The 15,708-nt window shown below is 44.6% G+C and overlaps 1 protein-coding gene across 1 annotated transcript; it reads right to left on the bottom strand.

Annotated features, from left to right (window-relative positions):
* Window positions 1–4,007: 4,007 nt before the first annotated feature.
* On the bottom strand, window positions 4,008–11,362 carry ube2g2 (ubiquitin-conjugating enzyme E2G 2). Its single transcript, XM_079218176.1, has 6 exons — window positions 11,222–11,362; window positions 9,476–9,511; window positions 7,153–7,198; window positions 5,545–5,663; window positions 4,344–4,484; window positions 4,008–4,138 (listed from the first exon to the last, which is right to left on the bottom strand). The coding sequence occupies exons 1-6, from the start codon at window positions 11,262–11,264 to the stop codon at window positions 4,026–4,028; spliced, it is 498 nt and encodes a 165-aa protein (XP_079074302.1). The 5' UTR covers window positions 11,265–11,362; the 3' UTR covers window positions 4,008–4,025.
* Window positions 11,363–15,708: the final 4,346 nt, after the last annotated feature.

Raw genomic sequence — 15,708 nt, 5'->3', positions numbered from 1 at the left:
TTGACTCCTGCTTCTGTCCCCCAAATATCATAATAATCACAAAACTCCTTCATCCAGTAAGAACCTGATCCAATAAACTCCTCCAATGAAGAAACACGTCCTCCAGGGTGATGAACATGAAGACGTCCTCCTTCACCTGCAGCTATCTGCAGACTGACAATCAGCTGCAGGTGAGACTGAGAGAGAGAGAGAGAGAGAGAGAGAGAGAGAGAGAGAGAGTTCACCTGCAGTGGGACGGGCTCGCTCGCCCACATAGAAGACTGGGAGGAGCTGGAGAGAGAGCGAGGGGGGAGGGGGAGGAAGAGTACCTCAGGTATGTATGTATGTATATATACATATATATATATATGTGTATGTATATATATATATATATATATATATATATATATATATATATATATATATATATATATATATATACACACACATACCTGGATCTTATTGATATTAATTGAGTGTAGATTTTTTTTTAATGTAATTTCGTCAACAAAAGGACTTCTCCTAGTTGGGTTCTCTTCTGGTTGTGTTCACTACCTGATTGTGTTCACTTCTGGTTGGGTTCACTTCTGGTTGGGTTCACTTCTGGTTGGGTTCACTTCTGGCTGGGTTCACTTCCTGATTGGGTTCACTTCTGGTTGGGTGGTCTTCTGGTTGTGTTCTCTTCTGGTTGTGTTCTCTTCTGGTTGTGTTCTCTTCTGGTTGGGTTGACTTCCTGGTTGGGTTGACTTCTGGTTGGGTTCTCATCTGGTTGTGTTCTCATCTGGTTGGGTTCTCTTCCTGGTTGGGTTCTCATCTGGTTGGGTTCTCATCTGGTTGGGTTCTCTTGCTGGTTGGGTTCTCATCTGGTTGGGTTCTCATCTGGTTGTGTTCTCATCTGGTTGTGTTCTCTTGCTGGTTGGGTTCTCATCTGGTTGTGTTCTCTTGCTGGTTGGGTTCTCATCTGGTTGGGTTCTCTTCTGGTTGTGTTCTCATCTGGTTGTGTTCTCTTGCTGGTTGGGTTCTCTTCCTGGTTGGGTTCTCATCTGGTTGTGTTCTCTTGCTGGTTGTGTTCTCATCTGGTTGGGTTCTCATCTGGTTGGGTTCTCATCTGGTTGGGTTCTCTTCTGGTTGGGTTCTCATCTGGTTGTGTTGTCTTGCTGGTTGGGTTGTCTTCTGGTTGTGTTCTCATCTAGTTGGGTTCTCATCTGGTTGTGTTCTCATCTGGTTGTGTTCTCTTGCTGGTTGGGTTCTCACCTGGTTGGGTTCTCATCCGGTTGTGTTCTCTTGCTGGTTGTGTTCTCATCTGGTTGTGTTCTCTTGCTGGTTGGATTCTCATCTGGTTGGGTTCTCTTCTGGTTGGGTTCTCATCTGGTTGTGTTCTCTTGCTGGTTGGGTTCTCTTCTGGTTGGGTTCTCTTGCTGGTTGGGTTCTCATCTGGTTGTGTTCTCTTGCTGGTTGGGTTCTCATCTGGTTGTGTTCTCTTGCTGGTTGGGTTCTCTTCTGGTTGGGTTCTCTTGCTGGTTGGGTTCTCTTCTGGTTGGGTTCTCTTGCTGGTTGGGTTCTCATCTGGTTGTGTTCTCTTGCTGGTTGGGTTCTCATCTGGTTGTGTTCTCTTGCTGGTTGGGTTCTCATCTGGTTGTGTTCTCTTGCTGGTTGGGTTCTCATCTGGTTGTGTTCTCTTGCTGGTTGTGTTCTCATCTGGTTGTGTTCTCATCTGGTTGGGTTCTCTTCTGGTTGGGTTCTCATCTGGTTGGGTTCTCATCTGGTTGTGTTCTCTTCTGGTTGGGTTCTCATCTGGTTGGGTTCTCTTGCTGGTTGGGTTCTCTTCAGGTTTGGTTGTCTTCTGGTTGTGTTCTCATCTGGTTGTGTTCTCTTCTGGTTGGGTTCTCTTGCTGGTTGGGTTCTCTTCCGGTTGGATTGTCTTCTGGTTGGGTTCTCTTCCGGTTGGGTTCTGTTCTGTATGTATGTATGTATGTATGTATGTATGTATATATATGTATATATATATGTATGTGTGTGTATGTATATATATATATATATATATATATATATATATACATATATATACATACACACACATACATACATATATATATGTATATATACACACATACCTGGATCTTATTGATATTAATTGACTATAGATTTTTTCTTTTTATGTCATTTCGTCAACAGGTTGTCTTCCTGGTTGGGTTCAGTGTCTCTGGAGTTTCGATCCGTCTTCTGACTCAGGGTCCAGTCCACAGACTCATGAAGCCCAGCGCCCCCTGCTGGTGACGACCTGAGGAGCATTCATATTGGATTCATAACTCTATACAGTGTTTATGTTTAGTGGAGGTTTCAGTTTCCGATAATAATGACAAACTCTATTTTAATACAGCAGCTGATGTGTGTGTGTGTCTCTCTCTCTCTCACACTCACTCACACACACACACTGTAATAACAGTATCTGTGTAAACACACTCCCTAATGGCCCGTCTGTGTCTCTGACTGATGGGGTTTCTTCTTTGATGGTGTTTTTGTTGGAGGCAAGTCGAGACAGGAAGCTACGCACGCACACGCACACACACAATTACCCATGAGCCTCAGCTGTCAGAAGTGTGAATAATAATCAATCAGACAGGTTGAGACCCTTTTTTAGTACCTTTACTGCCGATGGTAGTTTCTACATCGCTGTATTGGTACCTTTACTGTCGATGGTAGTTTCTACATCGCTGTATTGGTACCTTTACTGTCGATGGTAGTTTCTACATCGCTGTATTGGTACTTTTACTGTCGATGGTAGTTTCTACATCGCTGTATTGGTACCTTTACTGTCGATGGTAGTTTCTACATCGCTGTATTGGTACCTTTACTGCAGTAAAGAATACCACCTGCAGGTCATCTACATTAAACTCCTCTCACTGGTGACCTCATAGTACTCTTCCACAAAACTAATAAGTGATCAATAAGTGATAATCAGAGACGGTTCTTTTCTCCTCAGTTTATTCTTTCAAAGTAAAAGAAACTCTGCTGTCGTCTGAACCCTTAAAAGCAGACGGAAACATCCAGCCTCACTCTTTAAAAACAAGCCGGAGCTGAACCAACAACCTCCTTCAGATAAAGTGCATAAAGTCCAACTGAGACGCTCTGACCATCATCATCATCATCATCATCATCATCACCACAGAATAACACCAGATGAGGCTCATCAGACCGACAGCAGCATCGTTAGATGTATTTATACTCAAAACCTCTCAGTACTTTGAGTCCATCTACTCAAAGTACTGAGAGAAGAAGAAAGTATCCGGTTCCTCTTTAGGTGACGGCTCATTTGGTGCCTTCAGGTGCCTTCAGGTGCCTTCAGGGTGCCTTCAGGTGCCTTCAGGTGCCTTCAGGGTGCCTTCAGGGTGCCTTCAGGTGCCTTCAGGGTGCCTTCAGGGTGCCTTCAGGTGCCTTCAGGGTGCCTTAAGCTGCCTTCGTGTCTCTGGAGAGTTCAGTCAAACATCTCATCAGTAAAAACACTAAACGCAGCTTAGCTCTGAACTGTCATAAACCTTTATTGTGAAAGGGTTCCTTCACCGACTTCCTTCCCTCAGGACTTTCAAACCACTCACCTGTACACCTTTTATTCTCTATTGTGTACTTCTAATATTCTATTTCTATTTGTTAGTTAAATAATGTTTTGTATCGTTATGTCCTGATCGTCAGTGTTTGTTGTATATTGTAATAATAAAGAAGCTGCTGCCGTCGGCCCCCACAGGTCTGATGATGTCGCTGTGAAAATGGTCACATGACCGTCGACTCGTTTTCTTCTTCTTCCGTCGACTTTTATTGAATTTGAAGTTATGTGAAGTCCGTCCTCTGTTGATCCTCCGTCTCTGTGTGTTTGCCTCCGTGGTGTTGAGGCAGCGAGTGTTTCTGAAGCACAAACACGCCGCGGGGCTCTAGAGACCCAGAGACCACCTTCTGGACCTCTAGAGACCCAGAGACCACCTTCTGGACCTCTAGAGACCCAGAGACCACCTTCTGGACCTCTAGAGACCCAGAGACCACCTTCTGGACCTCTAGAGACCCAGAGACTTGCGGACCACCTTCTGGGCCAGCTGGTAGAACTGCTCTCGGTCCTCACGCCACATCTTAGAGGCGTCCACGTTCGCTCCACTCTCATCATTCGGCTCTGAGGAGAGGAAGGGAGGGGACATTAATAATAATAATAATTGAATGGATACCTTTAGTTGTGGTTTTTAGATCTTTCTGATGTCGGTCTTGTTTCATAAAGAATTTTCTGGTGTTTTTTCTTTGTGATGCGTTTCTGGTCTGCTGTCACTTTGTTGTCTGTATGAACTGTGTCTGTATGAAGTGAAGCATGATGGGTAACTTACCTGCCAGCATGCTGACCACAGACAGCAGGATCTTCTCCACGCTCTGGACCGGGCTCCAGCGCTCGGCGCTGCTCTCGTAGCCCATGGGGTCGTCTCCTGGCGCGTGCAGGATGGAGATGCACACCCGGCCGTCCGGATAGACTGCAGGGGAGGAAGGGTTAGCTGTGGGGCTGAGAACCGGCGCCACTGTGGCAAAAGTCTGGCTGTATGTTGCAACAAAAGATTTGAACAACGCGACGTGCAGCAAAGCACCAAAACAACGGAGCGTAAAGAAGAAGAGCCGAACTCCTGCGTGGAGGAAACGTCCATTTGAAACGCTGGAGTCTGGACGACAAAGTTGCAGAAACACTCCTGAACTCTGAACTTCCTGCTAGAAACGTCCGTTTCGCTGACGGAGGGCGACGGCAGGGAAACGCTCCGAGCCGCCGCACAGTGAGATTATAGAGACGGTTTGATCCTCGGTTCAGATGGCTTTTGCCTTGGCAATAAAACATATGGGTTCAGGCACCGTTATTGTTTTAAAGGCATCGCTTCAAACCCAAACGACCCCCATCCTCAATAGTATCAGAGCAGTCCAGAACCACAGCTCAGGTTCTGCGCCTTTCTCTCGACCGGTTTGAAGACCGACTGTATGAACTTGGCTTCGGCCGGTCGGTCAGTGCGTTTCCTCACATCTAGTGAAGGAAGCGTGTTCTGTGAAGCCAGAGCTTATCGGGGATCGGGCTCAGCCCAGCGGGCCGGGTGTTACCATGGCGACGGGCTCCGTCATGGAGGCTCTTCCTGCTGCTCATGTGACGAGTGAAACATTAAGTGTTGCATTAAAGTACCCGTCTGCAGCGGTGCTCAGTGCTTTCTTCTTCATGCATTTCATCTTTATCTGCTGCTGTTTGTTGATGGAGGTTCAGCTCAGGGCCATGCTGGCGTCTGTGATGAGGATGATGATGATGGTGGTGGTGATGATGATGATGATGATGACGGGCCCTGTGAGGCCCCGGCCTCTAATCAGGACCGAGCGTGCTCAGACGGTCTCCCTGCTGTGAGGCTGCAGTCCAGCAATCACAGCGCTAATGACAGCATGCTAGTGCCATGCTAGCAGCGAGCTAACCGAGCGGCGTGTCCCGACAGGTTTAGAGTCTCACGGAGACGTCACGTGGCGACTGCATCGAAAACAAGAACCGCTCCGAAGGAACCGAGCACTTACTGTTGGGGTGGAACATGTCGCAGGTGAACCTCATCTTTGGAGGACTGAGAGGATAATCAGACGGGAAACTGAGCACGGCTGGAAACACGCCTCCTTCAAAACAGGTATCCTGAGGACCCCTGAAACCCAAGAGGAGAACCGGCTTAGAACCTGTGAGGTTCTTCATGTCCAGGACCGAACTGTTCTTCAGGAGAGAAACACACTCTTAATACACAGCATGTAGGAGGTTCTAGTTGCTCTTCAGATAGTTCTAGCCTACCTTTGGGATGTTCTAATGATCCTTTGTGAGGATCTAGGGTTCCTTTCAGAGGTTCTAGCAGTCGTTTGAGGTTCTAGTGGTCTTTAGATAGTTCAAAGGATCCTTTGTGAGGATCTAGGGTTCTTTCAGTGGTTCTAGCTGTCTTTTACGAAGTTCTAGTGGTCTTTAGATAGTTCTAGCCTACCCTTGGGAGGTTCTAATGATCCTTTGTGAGGATCTATGGTTCCTTTCAGAGGTTCTAGCAGTCTTTTAAGAGGTTCTAGTGGTCTTTAGATAGTTCTAGCCTACCCTTGGGAGATTCTACGGATCCTTTGGGAGGATCTAGGGTTCCATTCAGAGGTTCTAGCAGTCTTTTAGGAGGTTCTAGTGGTCTTTCACACGGTTTTGTGGTCTAAAAAGGGGTTATAGTGGGCCTTGAAGACAATCTCTGGTTCCTTTGGGAGGTCATAGCTTTATGTTTCTAGAGAATGTAGCCGTCCTTGAGGAGTTGTTGGGTTCCTAAGAGGTTCTAGTAGCCGTTAGGGAGTTCTAGTGTTTCTTTATGATATCTAGCAGTCACAGAGGAGGTTCTAGTTCTAGGTTCTAGTGGGCGTTTAAAAGATTTTAGTGGTCTTTCAGGTGGTGGAAGACTTTGGAGCGACATGTTGGACAGCGTTCTCCAGACTTGGAGAACCCATGACCAGGAACACTGAAGGTGGAACCTCTACGACTCAGCGATGCGAGTGGCTGTTATTAAGCTTCAGCGTCCTGCTCCTCCTAACGAGCAGCGCTGGATACAAGCAGATGGAGCTGCCAGGGAGCTCCAGCTGACAGCTCTCGGGTAATTATGGGATGTGCTGTCGATGAGGTCACGCTGTTGGACTGTGAATGAGCCGCAGGGTAAATTGAAGGGCAGCCTGAAGCCGCTGGCACGCGAGGCCGAGTTCAAATAACTGCCGGGTTCCTGACTTCAGCAACATGGAACACTTAACACAACAAACGATCAAAGGATGCAGAAATAATGAAGTCTGAACTCATGTTTGGTTCTTTCTCTTTTTCTGAATGGAGTTTGGTTTGATCAGCAGTCGGCTACGCTAACGATGTAGCTACATGCAGTAGCGAGGAGTGGTGGTTCTTTAGGGAACCAAGGAGGTTCGAGGGGTTCTCAGTCCTTTGGGTCAAACAAGTGTCCTGCTGGTCTGAGGGAGCGGCGCCCCCTGCTGGTCTGAGGGAGCGGCGCCCCCTGCTGGTCTACGGTACTTTAAAGGTCAAACAGGATTCTGGGGCTTCAGTGAATTACATCTCTTTAATAAAAACACCCGTCTGATCACATGTTTGTTTCCACGGCGACCAGGTGAACCCATACTCACATGATGAGCGCCTCCCACTCAAAGAAGTTCTCCTCGTTGGCTGGACCTGCAGAAACAGACGAGTCACTGCTTTCAACTGGAACCCTAGAACCCTAAACACAGTACTTTACTTAAGAAGTACTAAAGTCACTGTGAGGAACCTTTCTCTTTAGTCCACAGCGGGCACCAGAACCAACACTACCTCTTTAGTCCACAGGGGGCACCAGAACCAACACTACCTCTTTAGTCCACAGGGGGCACTAGAACCAACACTACCTCTTTAGTCCACAGGGGGCACCAGAACCAACACTACCTCTTTAGCCCACAGGGGGCACCAGAACCAACACTAACTCTTTAGTCCACAGGGGGCACCATGACCAACACTACCTCTTCAGCCCAAATGGGGCACCAGAACCAACACTACCTCTTTAGTCCACAGGGGGCACCAGAACCAACACTACCTCTTTAGCCCACAGGGGGCACCAGAACCAACACTAACTCTTTAGTCCACAGGGCGCACCATGACCAACACTACCTCTTTAGCCCAAATGGGGCACCAGAACCAACACTACCTCTTTAGTCCACAGCGGGCACCAGAACCAACACTACCACTTTAGTCCACAGGGGGCACTAGAACCAACAGTACCTCTTTAAGCCTAGTTTATGGTTCTCCGTCAGGTCGACGGCGTAGCTACGCCGTCGACGCAGACCCCTACGCCGTAGCCTGACGCGCACCTCCAAAAAATCCTAACTACGCGTCGCGTTGACGCGGACCGTAAGCGCTGTGATTGGTCCGCTCAGAACGTAATTTTCGGCAGTTGCTTTTTCCCAGCCTCGACCGGTTTAGTGGTCGTACAGACCACCTCTGCAAACGTCTTCTCTGTCGCCTGCGTTTCAACATTTCAACATCTTCAATATTGATGAGCTCCAACTTTAATGCAGTCGCTCCAACTTGTTCGCCATTGTTTACTGTGACCGGAATTCGGCTATAACCCCTGACACCACACAGCCACACACCCCTTAATTGCAGAGCAACGCGGTCCCTCGACGCAGAACTTCGAATGCTCAACGACGGCGTCACGTCGATGGCGTAGGTACGCCTTCGATGTGACGAGAACCATAAACTAGGCTTAAGTCCACAGGGGGCACCATGACCAACACTACCTCTTTAGTCCACAGAGGGCACCATAACCAACACTACCTCTTTAGTCCACAGAGGGCACCATGACCAACACTACCTCTTTAGTCCACAGAGGGCACCATAACCAACACTACCTCTTTAGTCCACAGAGGGCACCATAACCAACACTACCTCTTTAGTCCACAGAGGGCACCATAACCAACACTACCTCTTTAGTCCACAGGGGGCACCATGACCAACACTACCTCTTTAGTCCACAGAGGGCACCATAACCAACACTACCTCTTTAGTCCACAGGGGGCACCATGACCAACACTACCTCTTTAGTCCACAGAGGGCACCATAACCAACACTACCTCTTTAGTCCACAGAGGGCACCATAACCAACACTACCTCTTTAGTCCACAGAGGGCACCATAACCAACACTACCTCTTTAGTCCACAGGGGGCACCATGACCAACACTACCTCTTTAGTCCACAGAGGGCACCATAACCAACACTACCTCTTTAGTCCACAGGGGGCACTAGAACCAACACTATCTCTTTAGTCCACAGGGGGCACTAGAACCAACACTACCTCTTTAGTCCACAGGGGGCACCAGAACCAACAGTACCCCTTTAGTCTACAGGGGGCACTAGAACCAACAGTACCTCTTTAGTCCACAGGGGGCACCAGAACCAACACTACCACTTTAGTCCACAGGGGGCACTAGAACCAACACTACCTCTTTAGTCCACAGGGGGCACTAGAACCAACACTACCTCTTTAGCCCACAGGGGGCACCAGAACCAACACTAACTCTTTAGTCCACAGGGGGCACCATGACCAACACTACCTCTTTAGCCCAAATGGGGCACCATGACCAACACTACCTCTTTAGTCCACAGGGGGCGACATGACCAACACTACCTCACTACCTAACGCAGTACTACTAGTTGTCACAAAGTATTTCTACACTGTTATTAGTATTTCTTCTTCCACTGATGAATAGACCCAAATATTTCTGTTTCACTATAATGTGTAAACATATGAACCAGAACAGTTTATTATCGTGATGATCAATAGTGGCGTCTTCAGAATGTTTTCTTCATAAAAGACCTCAAACCAACAGAGGACATGCTCTCTCTGTTGGGTTTCACAGGACAGTGAACGTCTTAGACTGATACTCTGATGATGTCATCGCAGGTAAAACAGGACTCACCTGCTACGATCCCCTCAGGTGGGTTCAGGGTGAGCTCTGGAACACAAAACACACAGGTTAGCATGCCGTCACACCACGGTGACCTCTGACCACTGGCTCTTCTAGACAGATCTTCTTATGTGTTTTGATGCTTTTATGTGAAGCACTTTGAATCGCCTTGTTGAAATGTGCTCTACAAATAAACTTGCCTTGCCTATGTTGTTGTGTTCAAAACACTGAGCTCACAGACACTGAGCTAACAGACATTATGACATTCTATCCATTAGTAAATGTCTGTTAGCTCAGTGTTTGTTAGCTTGTGTCTGTGAGCTCAGTGTTTGTTAGCTTGTGTCTGAGCTCAGTGTTTGTTAGCTCAGTGTTTGTTAGCATAGTGTTTGTTAGCTTGTGTCTGTCAGCTCAGTGTTTGTTAGCTCAGTGTTTGATAGCTCTGTGTTTGATAGCTTGTGTCTGTTAGCGTGTGTCTGTAAGCTAAGTGTTTGTTAGCTTGTGTCTGTCAGCTCAGTGTTTGATAGCTTGTGTCTGTTAGCGTGTGTCTGTGACCTCAGTGTTTGTTAGCTTGTGTCTGTGAGCTCAGTGCTTGTTAGCTTGTGTCTGTTAGCATAGTGTTTATTAGCTTGTGTCTGTTTGCTCAGTGTGTGTTAGCTTGTGTCTGCTAGCATAGTGTTTGTTAGCTTGTGTCTGTGAGCTCAGTGTTTGTTAGCTTGTGTCTGTGAGCTCAGTGTCTGTTAGCTTGTGTCTGTGAGATTAGTGTTTGTTAGCTCAGTGTTTGTTAGCTCAGTGTTTGTTAGCTTGTGTCTGAGCTCAGTGTTTATTAGCTCAGTGTCTGTTAGCTTGTGTCTGTGAGATTAGTGTTTGTTAGCTCAGTGTTTGTTAGCTCAGTGTTTGTTAGCTTGTGTCTGTGAGCTCAGTGTTTGTTAGCTTGTGTCTGTGAGCTCAGTGTCTGTTAGCTTGTGTCTGTGAGATTAGTGTTTATTAGCTCAGTGTCTGTCAGCTCAGTGTTTGTTAGCTCAGTGTTTGATAGCTCAGTGTTTGTTAGCGTGTGTCTGTGAGCTCAGTGTTTGGTAGCTTGTGTCTGAGCTCAGTGTTTGTTAGCATAGTGTTTGTTAGCTTGTGTCTGTGAGCTCAGTGCTTGTTAGCTTGTGTCTGAGCTCAGTGTTTGTTAGCTTGTGTCTGTCAGCTCAGTGTTTGTTAGCTTGTGTCTGTCAGCTCAGTGTTTGTTAGCTCAGTGTTTGATGGCTCAGTGTTTGATAGCTCAGTGTTTGATAGCTCAGTGTTTGTTAGCTCAGTGTTTGTTAGCTCAGTGTTTGATAGCTCAGTGTTTGATAGCTCAGTGTTCGATAGCTTGTGTCTGTGAGCTCAGTGTCTGTGAGCTCAGTGTCTGTGAGCTCAGTGTCTGTGAGCTCAGTGTCTGTTAGCTCAGTGTCTGTTAGCTCACAGACATTAACACTGAGATCAGACATTCGCTACCAGCTGACGTAGCAGCCATAGCAAGCTATCTCCATATATCTCTCTCTGATGACGTCATCAACACACAGTCACGTGACTGTGATAAAGTATTCTTTAAGCGCATCGATCTCCTCAAAAGGTCATAAAGCTGTTTTATTATCGCGCGCGAGGCGACCGGAAGTGTAGATCAAGGCTGAGTTACAGTCCAGCTCTGAAGCAGAAGCTCGGCTCCGGGAGCCTCCGCGGCGGAGCGAGGATCCTGAAGCTTCCTGCATGGAGTCTGTGCAGCGGGACACTCACGTTTATACTCCGCCATGAGCCTCTTCAGCGCGGTGCCGGCCATCGCGCTCTACCGGGGAAGCAGAAGAAGAAGAAGTCTACCGGGACAACAACAGGAGAAGAAGAACAAGTCGCCTCCGAGTTGTACTGCTTATTCCCACTCCGCAACGAGTCTGTCGACACAGCTAATGCGCATGCGCGTTTCGTGTTGTTTGTGTGAAAGAGTCCGCTGACTGCGCTCTCTGGTGGCCATACGCTGCTACTACTCCTTTATGATGATAACTTATATATAACTTATAATTATAACTTATATATATATATATATATATATATATATATATATATATATATATAACTTATAATTACAATTATAAATAGTATGTATAAGTTATAATTAAAACAGTACAATCACTTAAAAATCTAAACCACAGTTTATAAATTACCTTCATTAATAATGCAGTTTTATTATCAACGCTGGATATTTTCTATTGAAAACACTGAATTCTATTAAGTTGTATTCACTTTCTATTCATGTATGTAAATAAATGCATATAAAATAACATATTAGTGTTATCAAAATGTATATACAAACAATATAGTAATATATACACATGAAAATATATGTATATATGTATATACATATATATATATATATGTATATACATATATATATATATATATATATATATATATATATATATATATATATCTATATATATATATATATATATATATATATATATATAATATGTGTTCTGAAGGATGAAGTGTTCCTGTATGTGTTGATAAATGTTCATGACAAACTGAAGGATGAAGTGTTCCTGTATGTGTTGATAAATGTTCATGATAAACTGAAGGATGAAGTGTTCCTGTATGTGTTGATAAATGTTCATGATAAACTGAAGGATGAAGTGTTCCTGTATGTGTTGATGATGAATGTTCATGATAAACTGAAGGATGAAGTGTTCCTTTGTGTGTTGATGATGAATGTTCATGATAAACTGAAGGATGAAGTGTTCCTGTATGTGTTGATGATGAATGTTCATGACAAACTGAAGGATGAAGTGTTCCTGTATGTGTTGATGATGAATGTTCATGACAAACTGAAGGATGAAGTGTTCCTTTGTGTGTTGATGATGAATGTTCATGACAAACTGAAGGATGAAGTGTTCCTGTATGTGTTGATGATGAATGTTAGTGATAAACTGAAGGATGAAGTGTTCCTGTATGTGTTGATAAATGTTCATGACAAACTGAAGGATGAAGTGTTCCTGTAGGTGTTGATGATGAATGTTAGTGATAAACTGAAGGATGAAGTGTTCCTGTATGTGTTGATAAATGTTCATGATAAACTGAAGGATGAAGTGTTCCTGTATGTGTTGATGATGAATGTTCATGACAAACTGAAGGATGAAGTGTTCCTGTATGTGTTGATGATGAATGTTCATGACAAACTGAAGGATGAAGTGTTCCTGTATGTGTTGATGATGAATGTTCATGACAAACTGAAGGATGAAGTGTTCCTGTATGTGTTGATGATGAATGTTAGTGATAAACTGAAGGATGAAGTGTTCCTGTATGTGTTGATAAATGTTCATGATAAACTGAAGGATGAAGTGTTCCTGTATGTGTTGATGATGAATGTTCATGACAAACTGAAGGATGAAGTGTTCCTGTATGTGTTGATGATGAATGTTCATGACAAACTGAAGGATGAAGTGTTCCTGTATGTGTTGATGATGAATGTTCATGACAAACTGAAGGATGAAGTGTTCCTGTATGTGTTGATAAATGTTCATGATAAACTGAAGGATGAAGTGTTCCTGTATGTGTTGATAAATGTTCATGACAAACTGAAGGATGAAGTGTTCCTGTATGTGTTGATAAATGTTCATGACAAACTGAAGGATGAAGTGTTCCTGTATGTGTTGATAAATGTTCATGACAAACTGAAGGATGAAGTGTTCCTGTATGTGTTGATAAATGTTCATGACAAACTGAAGGATGAAGTGTTCCTGTATGTGTTGATAAATGTTCATGATAAACTGAAGGATGAAGTGTTCCTGTATGTGTTGATAAATGTTCATGACAAACTGAAGGATGAAGTGTTCCTGTATGTGTTGATAAATGTTCATGACAAACTGAAGGATGAAGTGTTCCTGTATGTGTTGATAAATGTTCATGACAAACTGAAGGATGAAGTGTTCCTGTATGTGTTGATAAATGTTCATGACAAACTGAAGGATGAAGTGTTCCTGTATGTGTTGATAAATGTTCATGACAAACTGAAGGATGAAGTGTTCCTGTGCCCCCAGCAGCTTCTTCCTGGTGAAACATCTCAGAACACAGCAGCTAGTTTTGTGAGAGATTTATTTCTTTTCAGTCGTAGTGTTCTCATACATGTCATCTGCAGTTCATCAAACCAATATATATTTATAAAAGTTAGAGCAATATAATCTACAAACATCTAATAGAAAACAAACCGGTCGGCTCGTTTGTAACCACGGTGACGAGTTAAGTGCTGGACAGAAGATCTGCTCGAATGATAATATCAGAATTATGAATCTGTGCATTAAATAAGTCTAAAAATAAAACATTCTTAAAACACACACACACACACACACACACACACACACACACACACACACACACACACACACACACACACACACACACACACACACACACACTAAGGTCTAACAGTAGATCACACAAACACACCAGTGAATTCTTGAAGACGTTTCTTTGGTTGAAAACTTAAATAAATGTTCCAAAGCACAACAGAGAGCTGGAATGTGGAAAGACACGACGCTTCAATACACTTCAGCTTTCAGTGTTTGTGATATTTAATATTTCACAGCAACTCACTTCAAAGGATTTGTAATATTTACCGATTTGTAAATCTGAGTTCCCGAAATTCTAATTACGATATCTCGTAATTATGAAACGAGAAATCTCACCTCAAGATTACGGAATCTGAAGATAAGAAAGACTTCTTATTTTGAGGTGAAATTCCAGATCTCACAAATCTTGTAATAATAAAATGTGTATCTCGTTAAGTCTTTTTGAGATTTAAGATTTTGAGTTTCCTCATGATTGGACCTTAAAATGAAGAAATCCACATCTAATTTACAAAATACAGATTTCTTAATTTTGAGGTCCAAGTTTTTGAATGCCTGTTCTCTTCCTGAGAGATGAAGAGATCAGAGGCTCCTGATGTTGAGGTGTGTGTTCATCTCTACACGCTAACACACGCCAACACACGCGTGTTCATCTCTACACGCTAACACACGCGTGTTCATCTCTACACGCTAACACACGCGTGTTCATCTCTACACGCTAACACACGCGTGTTCAAGACGGCCGAAGGGAAACGCCTCCAGACGTCGGTAAGGTGTCGCGTGTCGCTTTAAGGCAACAACGCAAGTTGACGTCAGCTGGAAGAGGTCTTCAGAGAAAAACTCAAAAACCCAAACGAGATAAGAAAAGTGCTCAAACAGAAGAAACAGAGACACGTTCAACACATCAGATGCAAAGATTATAGAATAAAACATGGAGTATTGTTATATAACTTATATCTCAGCCTCACAATCACAGAGTCCGGCCACGGTTCATTAAGGCACTTGTTTATAGCAGCTCAGAGTGGCAACACGTTGACCTGGAAGACTTCATTACCCAGAAGCCCCGTGTGGCAAAGTAAACCTTCTGCGTGGTGTTCTTGTGTCACGAACTATTGCAAGAATAAAACCTCAATCTGGGAGGAACAGGAAGTGAAAACACTGATTCAGAAACGAAGGAAAACAAGCTGTGCTAACATGCTAACGTCACTACGCCAATGTTAGCTAACATGCTAAAGTCACTACGCCAACATTAGCTAATATGCTAACGTCACTACGCCAATGTTAGCTGACATGCTAAAATCCCTACGCCAACGTTAGCTAATAAGCTAACGTCACTACGCCACTGTTAGCTAACATGCTGACTATTTTTTGCTCACATTGTGAACAAATTGAAGTGTGTTTAAATCAATCTTTAAAGCCCAAACGTCTGCTGCTATTAAGATAATGTTTGTTAGCTACTGAGCTAACATTAATAAGGCTGACGTTAGCTAACAAACGCTAGTTAGCCGTCTATCAGAAATATGTTCTAGTATGCAGCTACGTTCCCGTCTCGGGGGGATCGGTTCCTCTGGGTCGTCCTTGAGCCTCCACCACACCGTTAGCTGCAGCGCTAACACCACGCTAACGCCACGATAACACCGTCTGCCTTGCTGTTTGTAGTCATTACGACCTTCGTCTCTCAGCACAGGGAGACATCAGGTGACCTGACTCTGTGAAAGTGAAGCTGTGTTCCTCTCGGCCTTCATCGTACCATCGTCTTCCTCACCTGGCCTCCCACAGGGAGCAGGTCAGAGTCAAAGGCCCCGAAGAACTACAGCTCCCATGAGCCTTTGGTGACGGAGCCCTGGGAGCACCTCTAAAACGTGTATTAGTTTATCTTTAAGGTAC

This window comes from Taurulus bubalis, assembly GCF_910589615.1.
Source record: "Taurulus bubalis genome assembly, chromosome: 1".
NCBI classification, from domain to species: domain Eukaryota; kingdom Metazoa; phylum Chordata; class Actinopteri; order Perciformes; family Cottidae; genus Taurulus; species Taurulus bubalis.
The sequence above is the reverse complement of the archived record's forward strand: the minus strand, read 5'-3'. Positions and strand labels throughout refer to the sequence as shown.